General features: G+C 44.0%; 1 protein-coding gene across 2 annotated transcripts in view; it reads right to left on the bottom strand.

Moving 5' to 3' along the window:
- Positions 1-18,612, bottom strand: part of DNAH9 (dynein axonemal heavy chain 9) — a 370,372-nt gene that overhangs the window by 111,145 nt on the left and 240,615 nt on the right. The window contains exons 50-52 of one of the 2 annotated variants that reach the window (XM_032140114.2): positions 11,582-12,007; positions 4,712-4,831; positions 2,177-2,365 (exon numbers count right to left, since the gene is read on the bottom strand). In XM_032140114.2, coding sequence (XP_031996005.1) covers positions 2,177-2,365; positions 4,712-4,831; positions 11,582-12,007 — 735 coding nt within the window. Of the gene's footprint in view, positions 1-1,301; positions 1,757-2,176; positions 2,366-4,711; positions 4,832-11,581; positions 12,008-18,612 lie in introns of those variants that run through there. The other variant, XR_009211125.1, reaches the window with a different exon arrangement.

The raw sequence follows: 18,612 nt of genomic DNA, 5'->3' as shown, positions 1-18,612 counted from the left end.
CTCTGCTCACTTGGTTCTTTTTTTTTTTTTTGAGATGGAACCTTGCTCTGTCACACAGGCTAGAGTACAATGGCGTGATCTCAGCTCCATGCAAACTCCCCCTCCCAGGTTCAAGTGATTCTCCTGCCTCAGCCTCCCAGGTAGCTGGGATTACAGGTGCCTGGCACCACACCCAGCTAATTTTTGTGTTTTAGTAGAAATGAGGTTTCACCATGCTGGACAGGCTGGTCTCGAACTCCTGACCTCAGGTGATCCACCTGCCTCGGCCTCCCAAAGTACTGGGATTACAGGCGTGACCCACCACGCCGGGCTCACTTAATTTTTTTTACGGGCAATCTTTTTCATTGATGACCCATATATATATTTTTAAATTAAGGTAACATTGATACAAAATAAATTAACCATTTTAAAGTACACAATTCAGTGGCAGTTAGTCTATTCATAACATTATGCAGCCATCAGCTCTATTTCCAAAACATTTCATCACCCCCAAATCCCATACTCATTCGACAGCCCCCATGATTTCTCTCTACCCCCAGCTCATGGAAACTATGAATATGTTTTCTGTCCCCTTGGATTTTCTTATTCTGGATATTTTTACTATAAATGAATCCTACAATATATGACCTTTTGTGTCTGGCTACTTTCACTTAGCATAATGCTTTCGAGGTTTAGACAAATACCCTTTTAACTCCTTCATCTCACTCCTCTCTGAAGTTTGTTTTGCCCAGTTATCCCAGGCAAACCTCTCCAAACCATCCCTTATCCTCTTAATTGTATCTACCAAGGGCACAAATGGCCAATACTACAGTATCCAACAAAACGCCTGAAGGGAAATCAGCCTGTTGGGGATTCTTATCTGGGACCAGAATTGTGTTCCAATATATTTTTTCCCGTTGTAATCTCATGCATTCTATTTGACGTGCTCAAAAACATTATTCTGAGAAGGAATCCGTAGGCCTCACCAGACTGTCAAAGACGTCCATGACACAAGAAAGCTTAAGAACCCAAACAAAGCCAGAAAAATCCTCACTAAGCTGCTACTGAGCTCTTCATCTTCATTCACTCAGTTAGTGATGGTTCCTTCAACAATCTCCTTTTTCAAAACGTGTTTAGGATGAGTAAAACAGCTGCTTTACTTTTGTTTATTTGCTAGCACCGTAACATTTTAAAAACTACTGTTTAGCTAATTGTCAGGTGAGCAGGGTTTTATGAGCTGATCTGAGAAAACAATCATCACTATAGAAAGAGTTTTTGTTCTAAGGTTCTACTTACAAATAGATCTGGAATACAGCTTTTACCTTATGTTGTGAAATTTGGGGCTGACTTTCACCCTCGCTGACTTTTATGAGCCTAATCTCCTCAAGTGGACTGGGAACTTGCCAAAGGTATCCCGGTCTTGCACGTTTTGTGTGCCTCCTGTATAGTGGAGTGGCAGGACACGCTAAATACATAGGGAGTATTTGTGGTTTGCTATGAGTGATGTGAAAGTGCCAAGGAAATATTAGGACTTCTTCTGATGCTCGGGTCCAAGTACAACTTTGAATCCCCTTTAATGGGAAACCCAGTATTTCCTCACTTTGTTACGTTGGGCGTGGGGGTGATGTAAAGGGATGAGTTGGGAGTACCATCCACCCAACCGCACGAAGAGGACAAGCTGAACTGCCCCCATAAGAAGCATGTGAGCAGCTGTTCATGGGATCATGCAAGATGGAAGCAGAGGAAGGATATCTGTGAGTCATTGGCACAAGCTGTGTAGCTTTGGGGCTCAGTAACAACGTGCAATGTAGGATCTGCAAAAGGGAACTTCCCCTGACTGCTCCTATGAAGTTTGGCTCTGGAGTGGGGAGATCAGAGACGAAATTGGTTTTTTTTTTCTATCTCCCAGGTTTCACAGCTTTAAGGATTGCTAGGAGACAGCCCGCGGGGAAGAGGACTCGTGTTCCCATGGAGGACTGCAGAGGAGAGGTGCTGTCCCCAGGTGGCCTGGAGGGCAGTGGGCAGCAATGCAAGGCAGTGTGGAAAGACACGGGTACGCAGGTTTCACACCTGGTGCTCAGGGGGTGATGGGGGTGAGTGTGCAGGAGGACACGAGAGGATGTGAATTATGACCGTGATGTATTCCCATTGGTGCCCAAAGGCTGATGTGGTCGGGAGAAATTCAGGCCATACGTACTTTCAGCTGGCTCAGGTAGGGCCTCCAAGTTCCGTCCAGGAGGCTCTGCCGATATTTCTTTGTGAAGAAGCCAAGGTAGGAAATGAAAGCCGTTATAAGTAAAATGTCTCCACATAACGTCCTTTCCTGCTGTTTGAAGTTCTGCACGGCGTCTGCCCACCTCACGTTTTCAGAAGCGAGTCCTCCAACCTACCATTTCAAAAGCCAGAGAGGAGAGGAGGCGTGTTACACAGAAGGTCATAGAGCCATGATTCCATCATGGAGAGCGCCCACTGCATGCTTCATAGCGGGAAGAGGCAGAATATCACTTATATGGCCCTTTCCATCAATGGGGATTTGCGCTGCCTGTAGCAAAGCTTTCAGTACACAAGCCCCCATTCTGTGTCATGCATCACATGAACCATGGAAAGATGACAGGGTTTGACTCTGCTCTTTCTATGTGTGGAGACTGATACCACTCAATCAAAGGGTTGTTGAGAGGATGAAATATAATCATGTATGGTTATTATTTAGCACAATACCTGGTCTGTGGAACATGTTAGAAAATTAGCCACTTCTTTCTCCTTTCCAAATGCTGGGGAAATGAAAATAAACAATATCAAGTCCATGCACCATAAATAATTCACAGCGGGCAAGGAGACAGATGTGCTAATTGAGACACAGAGAAGCATGGTAAGCTCATGGGTGTGTACAAAGTCCTGACCCCCCAGCCCTCTTTGGGTTGGTACAGTCTCCCTGGGAGGAGAGCCATCCTTTCTACAGAGGACTGTTAGTGGTATGGCGGAACTTTGCTTCTGTGTTAGGACTCACCCTTTATTTTTTCTTCTAATGATAACATCATGCAACGTCAGAGTCTGGAAAGACCTTAGAGATTTGCCAACCCAGTCATTCACATGCCTGTTTTCAGATTACACAAAGGTCAGAAAGTCCAAATATCTCACCAGAATCTCTAGGTTGGTAGAGACAGGGGTGGCTTCAGAGCCTAAACATCCTGACTCCTAGAGCAGAGTGCCACATTGCCTCCCACGAGCATTGACTCAGAAAGTGCTCCAGCCAGGCAGAGAAGGCTGCACTAAGTTCGGAAACCAAGCAGGGAGCTGAATGGAAGGCAGGCCAGCTAGGAGATCTGGAGGACTTCTTGCACATTGGCAAGAGTTGCTGTCTCTAAACTGAACTGTTCAGCTAAACGGATAATCTCAAAGCCACGCAGAAGCTGGTCCAGTGACAACTGCACAGACACACATTTGGGTATGGCAGGTCTTCATTACATCACAGCTCCATTCAGTGATGGCTATGACTCACTGCTCCCCAAATTAAAACATCTGGCTCAGCTGTGTAATTCAATGGTGGCTGGAATAAATGTCAACAGGTGTGGAGTGTACTTCCCTTCACTGGTGAGGAGGCGGCTGTAAAGTCTCTAGCTTGAAGAGAAATCATATCTATTTGACTTGCTTTGCAGAGTCTTAGCTGATATATGGGAAGAGAAATACAAGCCATAGGGGATTTTAAAAGGCTGTAAATTCTTTGACATTCCTGTCATTAAGAGTTGCTGTCTGTGCTCTCTGCCCTTTAATCTGTGACTGCTTTGACTTACAGAGTACAGCGGAAGTGCTGTTGTGCCAGTTTTCAGTCCCAGGCCTTCAGATATTGGGACTTTCCACTTCCTGCCTCTTGGGACACTTGTCCTTGATGTCCTGAGTTACTATGTAAGACGTCCGACTACCCTGCTAGAGAGAGTGTGTGGAGAGGCCCTGAGGAAAGGAGAGAGGACCAGCTGCACCCTCCCTTCCAATCATCACTGCCAAGATGCCCAGCATGTGAAGGAAGTCATCTTGGAGGCCTCCAGCCCAGCCACCAGCTGAATGTACCAAGTGACCCCAGTCGTGGCCACATGGAGCAGAAAACCTGGCCAGCTGAGCCCTGCCCTCAACAAACTTGAGAGATATTATGAAATGGTTATGGTGCAAAATCACTAAGTTTTGGGGTAATTTGTTATGCAGAAACAAACACTCATAACACAAGCACCGCTGCCCTGACCTGCAGACTTGATTTCCCAGGAAGGCCAGAGCGTGTGTGTATATACGTGTCTGTGTGTGTGTTTTCTGAAATACTCAGGGTCAGTAGGTCTCATTCTTTTCTGTTTCTATCTCAGTTCCTAATGTTGGCCACACCCTTGCAATGAAATGTTACATAGATAGGAACGTCACGGTTTGCCTATAAAATGCTAGCTTTGTCTTGTAATGTTTCCTCTGGTCAATACACATGAATATAAGTGTGTTCCCATTTTGCATGAGCTGCCTGATAGATCCAGTGCTCCCATCCTCCCAACCATGTCTATAAGAAAACTCCTTTGACCAGATCAGGGTTTATGCATCCACATTTTCCTCAGGACTCAATTCCTGCATTTCAGCACATTTTAATACTTCCCTCCAAGTCGAAGCGCTGCTGTGCTGTGCTCATCTATCTTGCACCTCCATGGCATTTGACAAGCCTGCTAATATAATTACAGCTCGGGCTGCTGTGGCTTACACTCACCAGGCGGTTGGCGAGGGAGATGGTGCCTGCGGTCACTTCGGCTTCTTGCTGACATTTGAGTTTGTCTGCTGTTGCTGTCTCAAACCTGGCTGTGAGCTTTGCCAGGTTTTCATTAAGGTGCTGTTTAGGAAGGAATACAAGGACCATCAGTCATTTCAGCCCATGTAACTACCAGTGCTCATTAGATGAGGGTTCACATGGAGGTGGTTCTGAATCTGAAGGAAGCACTCTGCGGGGGCTTTCCTATGGGACCAGGGAAAGCAGGGCAGAGAAGGAAATGAAGGTATATTTGGGGAAGATCTCAGGCGGGTCCTAGCAAGGACTTCATCTTGATCCTGCAGTGGGAGGGTGGAGTGGACATCCAGAGCTGTCCTGCTCCAAGACGAGAGAGCTGAGCTTCATACCCCACCACCGCGGTCGTTGAGGTGTTGAACGCTACAGGGTGTGAGGGATGTGGATGGGGGGAAGGGTGTATACATTCTGCCTCTGCTTGAGTTGGAGAAAAATGGGTTCCAGTAGCCTGTCAAAATGGTGCAGGTGCTGCTATTAGAAGCAAGAACACATCAAAACTGGGGTTAGCATGAAAAAGGTCAACAGCAACCCATGTGGGCCAGGGAGGACAACTGCCAGTATCTGCTGCAGCTCATCTGGGGCTGGGCTGTCTGCCATCTAAGTCCTCTACCGGCTCTAAGGTCCTAGAGTACAAGATAACTTTTACTTAACCTCATCTAGTCTCTCCCATTAACATGATGTATAGGAACATAAAAAAGACATAATTTCAATTTTTAAAAAATGTATTAAGAATTTAAAATTGAAGCACGTAGCTTTTGTTGTCCTCCAAGTACATATTTTTACACACAAAGATACATGGACACACAGCAGATACCTCCAAATACATCTCAGGTCTGTGCAATAACTAGGGTTCAGGCTGCTTTGTTGGTCATTACTAAGGCACAAGAGAAATCAATGTAGGGCCAAGTTTAAACATCCAAGCAGTTTAAAAATCAGGGGGTGGGCCATCCAATTAAGGATGGCAGACTAGCCATGCTCATTTACCTCCTACACTTCCCAAGACTTCTCTAAAATGATTATAAGGCAATTAAAATAGTCATAAGCCCATTACACCAAGCAAATTGGTGAGGGCCATTTGGAGGGTGAGGGAGTCCAACAGATTTAACTTTGCAGATCAGTCTATGGACAGAGCATGGGTCACTTAATTTTGGTTGCAGAAGAGAATGTGTTTTCAGTTTTGGTGACTACAAAGCAAAAGTAATAATAAGCAGTAATAACAAAAGTTGGGAAGTAGAAGGAAGGGAGCTGAAGACAGGGGTAAGAGCGTCATCTTGTGATATGGTTTGGATGTCTGTCTCCTCCAAATCTCAGGCTGAAATGTGATTCCCAGTATTGGAGGTGGGGCCTGGTGGGACGTGATTGGATCATCAGGGCGGGTCTTTCATGAATGGTTTCGCATCATTCCCTTGCTGGTAAATGAGTTCTTGATCAGTGAGTTCAGAGAAGATCTGGTTGTTTAAAAGAGTCTGGGACCTCCCTCTTGTCTCTCTTGCCATATGACATGCTGGCTCCCCATTGCCTTTGGCCATGATTGTAAGCTTCCTAAGGTCTCGCCAGAAGCCAGCATCATGCTTCTTGTAAAACCTGCAGAACTGTGAGCCAACTAAACTTCTTTTCTTTACAAATTACCCAGCCTCAGGTATTTCTTTACAGTAATGCAAGAATAGACTAACACATCTTGAAAGCTGAGAGCTCCAAGGGAGCTGCCTCTATGTAATAGAACATAAAAATAGGAAATAAAGGTTACATTAACTGTTAGATTGGCAGAAAAATAACTGCATTTTTTTTTTTTTTTTTTTTTTGAGACGGAGTCTTGCTCTGTCACCCAGGCTGGAGTGCAATGGCATGATCTCAGCTCACTGCACCCTCTGCCTTCCAGGTTCAAGCAATTCTTCTGCCTCAGCCTCCCGAGTAGCTGGGATTACAGGTGCTCACCAGCATGCCCAGCCAATTTTGTATTTTTAGTAGAGATGGGGTTTCACCATGTGGGCCAGGGTGGTCTCAAACTCCTGACCTCAGATGATTCACCCGTCTCGGCCTCCCAAAATGCTGGGATTACAGGCGTGAGCCACCATGCCCGGCTATAATTGCAGTTTGTGTCATTACTCTTTTTTTTTTTTTTTTTTGAGACAGGGGACGGGGTTTCCCTCTTGCTGCCCATGCTGGAGTACAATGGTGCAATCTTGGCTCACTGCAACCTCTGCATCCTGGGTTCAAGTGATTCTCCTGCCTCAGCCTCCCAAGTAGCTGAGATTACAGGTGTGCACCACCACGCCTGGTTAGTTTTGTATTTTTAGTAGAAATTGGGTTTCACCATTGTTGGTCAGGCTGGTCTCGAACTTCTGACCTCAGGTGATGGTGATGCAACCACCTCAGCCTCCCAAAGTGCTGAGATTACAGGCATGAGGCACCGTGCCAGCCCTTAAAGTAATGGCAAAAACCACAATTACTTTTGTGCTAACCTAATAAAACTGATTACTGTAACTATATTGGGAAGACATAGAAATGAACAACTTATAGCCTTAGCTAGCTAGCAGAAGGTCAACTGCCTCGATAAGATACATCAAGAAATAGATATCAGCATAACACATGGACGGAAGTCAGAAATTCAAGTGATCAGAAAGTGGGAAGATAATGGAAACTTGTCAGATGAGTCTAGTGTTGAAAAAAATAGAAGTTGGTGGGGATTATGACAAAATGAGCAAAACTATGTGAATGGGAAGCCATTACTTAACTTTAGGGTCAATTAATGACATATGAGAATCTTTTGATTATTTTTAGACTGGCCTAAAATAAGATTTTTACGTAAAAGTACCTGCTGTTTTAAATATTGGCAATTAATTAAATCATCTGCAAATAGACTGTGTGGGCCAACTAGAACACAGTTGAGCTGCTACGTAGCAGGCTCTGATGTGCTCTCAAGCACCAGAAACAGATACAAGAATTAAAGGGGATTCTTGTTTCTCATCAGAAGCCTTTCTCTACTATTTGATATTTCACTCTGTGTGTGATTATATGCTCAAGGAAAATGCCTCACTTGTTCTTACTATTATTTTTATAAATCGTAACATTAATATACCTTCACTATAGAACAAAAGAAAATGTAGATTAGACAAAACAACCATCCCAAATTCATCCCCCAGAGATCACCACCACTGTTAACATTTTTATATATTTCCATTCTGTATTAGGCCGTTCTTGCATTGCTATAAAGAAATACCTGAGACTGGGTAATTTATAAGAAAAGAGGTTTCAGGGGCTCATGGTTCTGCAGGCTGTATAGGAAGCATACTGCTGGCATCTTCCTCTGGGGAGGCCTCAGGGAGCTTTTACTCATGGTGGAAGGCAAAGCAGGAGCACATTACATGGCCAGAGCAGGAGCAAGAGGGAGTTGCGGGGGGCAGGTGCCACATACTTTTAAATGACCGGATATCACAAGAACTCACTCACTGTCATAAAGACAGCACCAAGCTATAAAGGATTCTCCTGACGACACAAACGCCTCCCACCAGGCCTCATCTCTGGCACTGGGGATTACAGTTCAACATGAGATTTGGGCAGGAACAAATATCCAAACTATATAATGTCCTGCATACAGTAATCGAACTGAAATCTGTCTTGAAATATGCTTTCCCCCCACTTTCTGTATTCTGAATATAAAATTATTTACTTGGAATTATCATAAAATCCTAAAAGTAAGACTTGGGTGTGTGTATGTGAGATTGGACTAGGCTAGGAATGACCTTGCAGCATATAGGAAAGAATCTTCTTGCCCTGGGTGGGTCTCCAGGTTAGGGCTGGGTGTTAGCCCATCTCCTGTGTTATTAGCAGGGAGTGCCCACATTCCTGGGATGTTGACGGGGATGTGTATAAGTGGAGGATAGAGAGGAGGTTGTTAAAAGCAAGAATACATTTTTTTTTCCAGAAAATATTTTGGCAGAAAAGAAGTGCCTTCCAAAGGTAGCCAAGGATTTTTAAAATATTCTTATTGCTTTCGCAGGTTGAGTGGGCCCATCATGTGAATGTTGGCTACTGGAAAGGTATAAACATTTTGAAAACATTCTCTTTGCACCAACTGTTCCTTTAGTTAAAATAACTTGAGTCAAGAGTCTTTGAAAATGCAGTTCTTGTTATACTTTTCTGGAAGAGACTGAAAAATATAAAAATTATCGGGAGATCTTTTCCTCCCAAAAAGCAGGAATATGGGCTGAACATGGTGGCTCATGCCTGTAGACTGCCTGTAATCCTAGCTCTCTGGGAGGCCAAGGCAAGAAGTTCACTTGAGGCCAAGAGTTCAAGACCAGCCTGGGCAACACAGCAAGATCCTTTCTCTAAAAATAAAAAATAAATTCAGGAATGGGGATGTGACGGTGTCTTGCATGTGACGTTCTTTGAAGGGAGCCATTGTTATGGTGATTATCATCTGTTTTAAGTAAACTAGTCCATGAACACGTGCATTATAAAACAAGCATATTGAGAGGAGGTGAGTTGCTTTGCCAAAGTTTTTTTTTTTTTTTCTGAGACAGAGTCTCACTCTGTCGCCCAGGCTGGAGTGTAGTGGCCTGATCTTGGCTCACTGCAAGCTCCACCTCCCGGGTTCACTTCATTCTCCTGCCTCAGCCTCCTGAGTAGCTGGGACTACAGGTGCCCGCCACCATGCCCAGCTAATTTTTTTTTTTTTTTTTGTATTTTTAGTAGAGACGGAGTTTCACCATGTTGGCCCGGGTGGTCTCAATCTCCCGACCTCATGATCCTCCTGCCTTGACCTCCCAAAGTGCTGGGATTACAGGCATGAGCCACTGCACCTGGCCTAAAGTATCTTTTTAAATAGAGAGATTGGTCTCAAGGATCTTTGATCTAGAGCCTTTTTCCATAGATTTTAATCTAACAATCAATAAACCCATGTCACATGAGGCATACGGCATGTCTACAATCCTATCTTCCACAACTTGTAAAATGCTCCTTATCCTCATGACAAATTTGTAGCAAGAATCTTATTTGCCTAGAATGCACATATAGAAATTAAAGATCCAGAAAATTTTCTGGATTGAACTTGATCACAGCCGTGATTGAGTCCAGGCACGAGGTTGGATGTGCATGTGGTAGACGGCACATGCTGTAAATGGGGCAGTAGTGGTTGAGCAGTTATGGTCATGCTCACAGCAGGGGTGGCAGCTCCTGCTGCTCCCTTCATCATGGGCTGGGCTCTAGTCTCATGCTTTATACACATCACATCCTTTAATCCTTACAACAGTCCCATGGAGCAGGTACTATTATGCATCCACTCTACTTCGGGAAGCTCAGATTTGGGCATTTTGGAAACCTTTCTAAAGGTCACACAATCAGTAAATATTACAGCTTGGATTGGAACTAAGGTATGTGGAAGGATGGATTTTTAGCTGCTATGCTATCCTCCAGGATTCTGATTTCTACCTGTTACTTTGTTAGTATAAATTTTTGTGGGAAAGGTGAAGTTCAAGGGTATGAAAGTAAGTAATTCAAGATCTAAGCTGTTGGAACTTTAAACTATTTTGAGCCTTAAGGTAATGTGATTATAGGTCTCGCGTCATAGGACAGGTAGCTGTAACCCAGGCAGTTGCAGCCTTTGTTTCTCTGATTATAAATTGGCCTTTTTCCTTACCTACACTGTCTTGTAAAACATTGCGAATGACTAAAGGGCACCAGGGAAGACTGTTTCCAGCTTCATTGCTGATCTTTGTTATAGATTAACTTTCCTTTTATCTTTCTCACACAAAGACTCCACATTAGCTAAGACGGAAGGTTAAATACACTCTTTTAAATTGGAAAGGAAGTGAAACAAGCTGTACAGAAAACTGTAATTAATTAAATTGTTGTAACTCATAAACCAGCCTATTATAGAAAATTTCTTTGTTTTCTGCCTATATAAGTAACACCTTGACGTTTTACTTTGGAGCACTCACTCTATCTCTTTCGAGTTCATGTTTTCCGAATGGCCATTGCCAGTTTTTCACTTAAATCAACTCTTGAAGCTGGATTCTGGGCTGGGCTCAGTGGCTTATATCTGTAATCCCAGTACTTTGGGAGGCTGAGGTGGGAGGATCACTTGAGCCCAGGAGTTCAAGACCAACCTGGGCAACATAGGGAGACCCTGCCTCCACAGATTAAAAAAAAAAAAATGAATTCTGATCCTTTCAATTATTTCAGGTTGACAAGGACAATCTCCCCAAATAGATGTGAATCCAAGATCACCATCCCCATCTCCAAATCCTGGGTGAAGCAGACATAATAACAAGGTCTACATGAGTTTATAAAAGCTAATGACCCTCACAGTTTTATATTTATGGACCAGGGGCCACCCACTAAGTCACAGTATATAACTTGCTTTAAAGAACTTCCACAAAACAATGCAGACAGCTGACACATTTCCACACATCCATGCTACTGAGAGTGAGACAGACAGATAGTTGGCTAGAACTGAAGGGAATAGGTAAAAAGGGTAAGGTGGCTAAAATCTACATTTCCAAGGAGAAGGAGAAAAAGTCTCAAAATTTTAACCTTTTGTTCAGAAAAGGAGAAAACCTTTTAGGACCACAGCTTGTAAACCAGTGGGTCCAGTGGAACTGTCTTGTTTGGCCTGTACAGTGTTTGAGAAAGAAATGTAAAAAGTTGCCTCTACTGAAAAATGAGATTTTGCATGAAAATGTGGTTTTCCCGCTTCTCTTTAAAAACCATAACGTTAGGTGTTAGATGGTGACCGAAGAGCGTTGTTTGTATTGGAGGCGGATTAGCAGGGTGAGGGGCTCTGGGGTCACTCACAGCGATCTTGGCTTTGATGGCGGCCAGCTTCTCCTGGGCAGCTGTGAGGTCCGTGGTGGCTCTGCTCAGCGCCTGGCGCTTGGGTTCCACATCACAGAACACCTCATAAAATCTCACAATGTTGATGACCCAGGAGCAGAGGCCTGCAGCCGCATAGGATTTGGTGGCCACAAACTCGGGATTGAACTCGGGGTCTTGCAGATATGGCCTGATGGCTTTGAGGCAGTTCTCGTGAATGTTCTCTTTGTTGAAGTTCATTAGCGAGTCCAGGAAGCCATCCACTTTGGCCATGGTGACCTTAGCAGCCTTCCAGCTCCGGTCCTTGGGCACCCTACCCCCGGGGGCCATCAGCACCATCACCGCAGCGCTGACATTGCTGACGGCCAGAGGCGGAGAGCCAAATGACTTCAGCTCCGTCAGGTTGGTCTGGGAAAAGAGAAGGAGGTCGTTAGGGGAACGTGAATGGGCTTTCTTTGTCCTCTGCCACTGATGGAGTTAGGTTGTGGAGTGACCAGTTTGAAAGGGCTGCTTTGAAGCCTGCAGCAGCCCTCTGAATTTTAAATATCATGACTCATCAAAAGGAAACCAAAGCCACTCCCCAGTGGCTTCAGACTTCTCTGAATGGTTAGACAAGACTCAGCTATGTTCTTTCAGCACTTGAACTGACTCGCAGCCCATTAGAAACACACAATTATTTCACATTCAACTGAGAAATACAAGGATGCCGACATACTCTGAAATATGCAGCATGCTATGAATAAAAGATAAGGTTATTATAAATTAATTTCCATCTTGGATTGGAGAGAATAGCACGGTAACCCAAGTAATGTTTTTTTCCTTAATTAAACTGCTTTGTTCCATGAGCTTGTTCTAACTACACTTGACTGTCCTGATAGCAAAACAGCATTTTCTGCCAAGAAATAATTCAGACAGAAAGCAAGGCACAGCCTGTGAGTCAGCTGCTCTGCCTGATGCTGGGTTTGTCCTTTGCTCAGAGTTTCACTTGTTCCAGAAAGACACGGCTGAAAGGGTTGATCTTGGCAAATCACTTAAACCTTCCAGACCTTGCCACCTTCATCTGTAAATTGGGGGCAGGAGAACTCACTACTCTGTACATAAAATGGTGTCATAAATGTGTATGAAGTTGATTTAAGGCCTGCTATGACATTCAGTGAAAAGCCTACCACCAGGTGTTGGGAATTCTAATTTTCTGCTGCTTGGGCATCCATTTCGAATATAGGTTTAACTTTCTCATACCAGAAGCAGGGCTCAGTCACCCTGGACATGGTTTCCAGTTCTATACCACACCCAGATGACTCAAGCCAGCAGCCAGAGAATTTGGGTCTCTCCTAGGCAGCAGCTCCCTGCTTTCTTGCCACTTCTTTAAAGGGACCATTCAGGCATTTGCTGAAAACCTAAAGTGACCCACATCCTACTTTCTTATATATACTTATATATTAACATAAGATATATCTTACATTAAATATGAGAAATATATTTCTCATATGTACTTTCTTTTTTATATATACATCCTACTTTCTTTTATATATACACACTTTCATATATATATATTATGTATATATATATATATATACACACTTTCTTATATATATCTCTTACATATATTGCCGGTTGCCATGCACTTCTATGCACTTCTCTTTCTCTCTGCCTCACTCTTCATTCCTACCTCTCGTGACCCAGGGACAGAGCACTACCCTCCCAACTCATTGCATTCTCTCTGCTCAGGATCTGTAAGTAAAAATGTTTGAATGTGTTTCCTATTGTGGTGGTGTACTGAGTTCGTGCCTTCCACCTGAAGAACCAGGGGCTGCTCCAGGCTGGGTTTTATCCTGGTACTGGGCTGAGCTCCCAGCTCAGAGTGATGGTCAGGCAGGCATAAACTGGACGTGGATTGGACAAGAGCCACAAGGGGATCCACCAATATAAACAAATTTCCCATGTGAGGGACCCCCTGGTCGTGGGTCAGACAGCTAAGCATTAGGCTGTCTGCCAGGTGAAAGAAATATCCGTGAAAGGTACATTGCAGACTCCCACACCCAGCTCCCTATCGCTTCCTATTAGGGCAGTGGAGCCCCAGTATAGCTGGAGGCTCTTAAAATGCTGTGAAACCATTTGCTTATGGCGCTAACTTTGTCAGTGGGGGGAAATCTTGATTTCAAAAATTAGATTCTTATGCCAAATTAATTTGAGGTGCTCTTGATCCACAAACAAAGAGAATTATTTCTAGCTCCGAATGGAAGTACTGTGGCAAATGCTCCTTTCATTCTTGCAATGGAATTCACATTTGGTCTCAATACACCTGTGAGGGCAGGGAGGTGGGCAGCACAGGTGTGAGAGGGATACCAGCACACCTGTCGTCACGGCCCCCTGAGGTGACAGAGGGCAAAGTGAGAAAATACAAATGTAACCAAAGAATGCCATGATTTTAAAACAGCGTAAGTTAAGCAATGTACAGAGATGAAAATGAATTTTATAACCCAGATATATCACTGTCAATGTTTCCATGTACAATAACTTCTTCTCCTTCCAGTCTTTTTCATATTCATATATATCTATAAATTAATCATGACTCTTTTGGGTTTAGTGACAGAAACCCTAGATGAAGTACAGAGGGAGATTTTCTCACTTGAGTATCTGGCAAGGGCAGGCATGGAGCTGGCAGTATGATGAGTGGAATCCCATTCTGAATGTTGTCGGCAGGGCTCTGTGGACTTTCTCTTCCTTCCCTGTCTCCCTGTGTGTGGGTTGCTTTTTTACACCCCAGTTTCTTCATGTTGGAAGGCACACAGTCTAACTCTCTATGGCCTACTTTCTCCTTTTCTCACTAGGCTGTAGCTGTGATCACCTTCTTTCAGTGTATTGACTTGCCAAGCTCATTGCCACCTCAGGTCCCTGCCCGGAACACTTCCTCCTAAGACATTTGCATGGCTGATACCTCTGCATCCACCAAGATCTCAATTCTGGCTGGGCACGGTGGCTCACGCCTGTAATCCCAGTACTTTGGGAGACTGAGAAGTGGGATCACCTAAGGTCAGGAGTTCGAGACCAGCCTGGCCAACATGGTGAAAACCCCATCTGTACTAAAAATACAAAGATTAGCTGGGTGTGATGGCAGGCGCCCGTAACTCCAGCTACTCTGAGGCAGGAGAATCGCTTGAACTCAGGAGGCGGAGGTTGCAAGGAGCCAAGATCATGCCATTGCACTCCAGCCTGGGTGACAAGAATGAAACTCCATCTCAAACAACAACGACAAAACAACCTCAATTTAAACGACCCCCACCCTGTAAGACTCTACCCACCAACCTCCCCTTCTTAGTCATTTCCCATCCTAGAGCCATGATGATTTCCTTCAGAGAACCCGAAACGATTCTCAGTTTTTCCTTGTTGACTTACTTTATCTCTCCCCCTCATGAGAGCAGGGACTCCCATTTATCTTGCTAACCATGGAAGCCCCAGTGCTTAGAACAGAAGAAATTACGTAGTAAATGCTTGTCAAAATATGTGTTGAGTGACTGGATGGAAAGAGAAGGGAAAGAGACTTTTTATCCAATGCAAGTCAAAATTTAAAAAAGCCCTGGGTAAAGATCTTGTTTGGTTAAGTATGGGCCCTCAAGCCAGTTCGCATGGGGCAGGCAGATATAGCAGTATGGTGCTAATAGAAACACAAGGCTAGAAGAAACTTTTTTTTTTTTTTTTGAGATGGAGTCTCACACTGTCGCCCAGGCTAGAGTGCAGTGACATGATCTTGGCTCACTGCAACCTACACCTCCTGGGTTCAGGTGATTCTCCTGCCTCAGCCTCCCAAGTAGCTGGGATTATAGACGCCCGCCACCACACCTGGCTAGTTTTTGTATAGTAGTAGAGACAGGGTTTCACTGTGTTGGTCAGGCTGATCTTGAACTCCAGACCTCAAATGATCCGCCTGCCTCGGCCTCCCAAAGTGCTGGGATTACAGGCGTGAGCCACCATGCCCAGCCTGGGAGAAACATTTCTCAGATGGCAGAAATTGTTAGGCACAGGCGCTCTGGGCTCCACTCCACTTCTGTCTTAGGACTATTATTCTAGCTGTGTGGCTGCTCTTCCCCAAATATCTGCCTGATGCATTTGTTCTTCTCCAAGTTTTTCTCAAATGTCTCCTTCCTAAGAAGGCCTACCACCTCTGCCTCCTCCCACCCAACCTCTCCAGATGCCCAGCCTCATTGCTTCTCCTACTCTACTCCACATTTTTCTTTTTTCCCCACAGCATGTGTCGTGCTCTACTACATTATATAAGTCACTTTGAAATTGTATTTATTATCTCTTGCCTCTTATTTCTGCTAGCGTATAAGCTTCAGAGAGGCAGGGATCTTCCCTCATGGATGTATCACATGTACCCAGAGCAGTGCCTGGCATAGGAAGGGCACTCAAAAAGTCTTTGTTGAGTGAATAAATGAATGAATCAATATGTGTGCAGTCATCATTGGACAAATATTATTTAGTATGTATTAGGCATTCAGTGTGAGTGATGGGGATACAAGAAAGGCAAAGTCCTTTTGCTCATTCTGGTGGTGGAGACAGGCAACAAAGAGATACATCTTTGATATTTTAAATACTGAGAAAAACACAAGGGTTCATGAGACAGAATTATTAGAATGTCATGATGCCAAGTTAGCTAGGAAGGTCTCTTCCTCTGGGAAGGCATCTTCAAGAAGCTACATTTCACTGGGATCTCAATGATGGGAAATGGCCAGCTCTACAGACTGCAGGAAGACTGTTCCAGGCTGCTGAGCAAGCAAGTGTAAAGGCCTGTGGCAGAAGCAAGCTTGGCTGTGATGTACAGTGGGGAGGACAGTGCAGAGAGTGGTGGAGAGGATGGCTGAGAGGCAGTCGGAGCCAGACCACCAGAGGCTCCGGAGGCCATGGGGAGGGGTATGAGGGGTATGGATTTTACTCCAATTTCACTGGGAAGCCACTGGTGTGTTTTCGGCAGGGAATGGAATGATGTGGCTTATGCTCTGAGATATGCTTGTTGCAGTGTGGACACACTGTGGCAGGGGAGGGTGGATGAGCAACAAGAGATTCAGGAGGCAGCTTAGCCGTCTAGGCAGGGAACTGAAGCTGGCTTGGTCCAGGCTTTTTGCAGGGGAGATGGTGAGAAGTGATTGGATTTGGGACATATTTTGGAGCTAGTGTAGGCAGAACTTATGAATACTTTTACAAAGAGGTGGCCGGGCGCGGTGGCTCATGCTTGTAATCCCAGCACTTTGGGAGGCCGAGGCGGGTGGATCATGAGGTCAGGAGATTGAGACCAAGGTGAAACCCTGTCTCTACTAAAAATACAAAAAATTAGCTGGGCGTGGTGGTGGGCACCTGTAGTCCCAGCTACTCGGGAGGCTGAGGCAGGAGAATGGCGTGAACCCAGGAGGCGGAGCTTGCAGTGAGCCAAGATCACACCACTGATAAGAGGTGTGAGAGAAGGTCACTGGTTCTTCTAGAGAGGATTTTTAAAAAGTCTGTATATGGACAATCCACACTTTCTCTAAAATTTATCTAATTTCTAAAAACGTAAGTCATTTCCCAGAATTTACCTCACAGATAATGCTTTGCTGAACGTTGTTCTATATAAATCTTTGTGAAAATTTTAGTAACTTATGGCAATTTTCTTGGAAGTGGGATTTGCTGGGTCAAAGGGTAAAAACATTTTTAGTATTCTTTGTACAAATCATTAATAATTATTAAATTATTTAATAATTATTCGATTTATTCAATTATTCAATTTATTAAATTATTACTAGTAATAATTATTTCTCAGAAATTTCAATCCCAAGCATCAGTATTTGAGACAACCTATATGCACTCCCATCCTTTCAACACTGGAAAATATTATTTAAATTAAAAAAAAGGATAGATTAAAAATAAGATGACAACATTGGTTTAATTAACGTATGCATATTATGCAAATATATGTGTATTTACTAGTGATGCTAAATTTTTTTTTCACGTTGATAAACTATTCGGAGTTTTTATTTTGTGCGTTGTTTGTTCTTGTCCTTTGCCTACATTTCTACTGGGCTATTTATCTTTGTCTTTTTGATTACTGTAATTGTTAGGGTTTCTGCAGGCAAAATGATGATACAACACACTAGCTCTTTTGAGGAAAGTTAACTAAAGGAACTATTTATGAAAGTGTAGACTGAAGAGACCTACGAGAGAGTACATTACTCTGGGCTAGTAATGTTAGGGTGAGCGGAGCTGGGGTGGTTCCATTTCCACTCTGGGCTTGAGGAGACAAGGGAGAGGAGGGGCTAGCAGAACCTGGAGAGAGAGAGAGAGAGAGAGCGCCCACTGGAGAAGGAGCCCTACACGAGCTGTAATGGAACCGTTAGCGGAGGGCAGGTGGAGGCCAAAGAAATGACTACTGGGATCTCACTCTCTTTCTCCTTCCTATGACCTTCTGATACTCAGCATGGCCAAAGGTCACAAAAACCTAGAGGGCAAAGGCAGTCCATTGATGTAAATTCATGCAAATCAAGTCTCCCAGGTTAGGGAAAGAACAGAGTTGGGAAGGGCAAAGTGTAACTGGGTTGGGGGCAATAAGAGGAGGGGAGCAGAACAAATGGGAGATTCCCAGTACAATTCACGAGAGCTTTTCATATATAGAGAATATTTACTCTTTTCACATATGTGTTGCAAATTTCTTTTAAAATTTTGTTTATGGCACTGGTACAAAAACAGACACATAGACCAGACCAATGGAACAGAATAGAGAACCCAGAAATATAAGGCCACGCACCCACACCCATTTGATCTTCAACAAACCTGACAAAAACAAGTCATGAGGAAAGGACTCCCTATTCAATAAATGGTGATGAGATAACTGGCTAGCCATATGTAGATGATTGAAACTGGACCCCTTCCTTACAACATATACAAAAATTAACTCAAGATGGATTAAAGACTTAAATGTAAAACCCAAAATTATAAAAACCCAAGAAGACAACCTAGGCAATACCATTCTGGACATAGGAATG

This window comes from Hylobates moloch, unplaced genomic scaffold, assembly GCF_009828535.3.
Source record: "Hylobates moloch isolate HMO894 unplaced genomic scaffold, HMol_V3 SCAFFOLD_19, whole genome shotgun sequence".
Lineage (NCBI taxonomy): Eukaryota > Metazoa > Chordata > Mammalia > Primates > Hylobatidae > Hylobates > Hylobates moloch.
The sequence above is the reverse complement of the archived record's forward strand: the minus strand, read 5'-3'. Positions and strand labels throughout refer to the sequence as shown.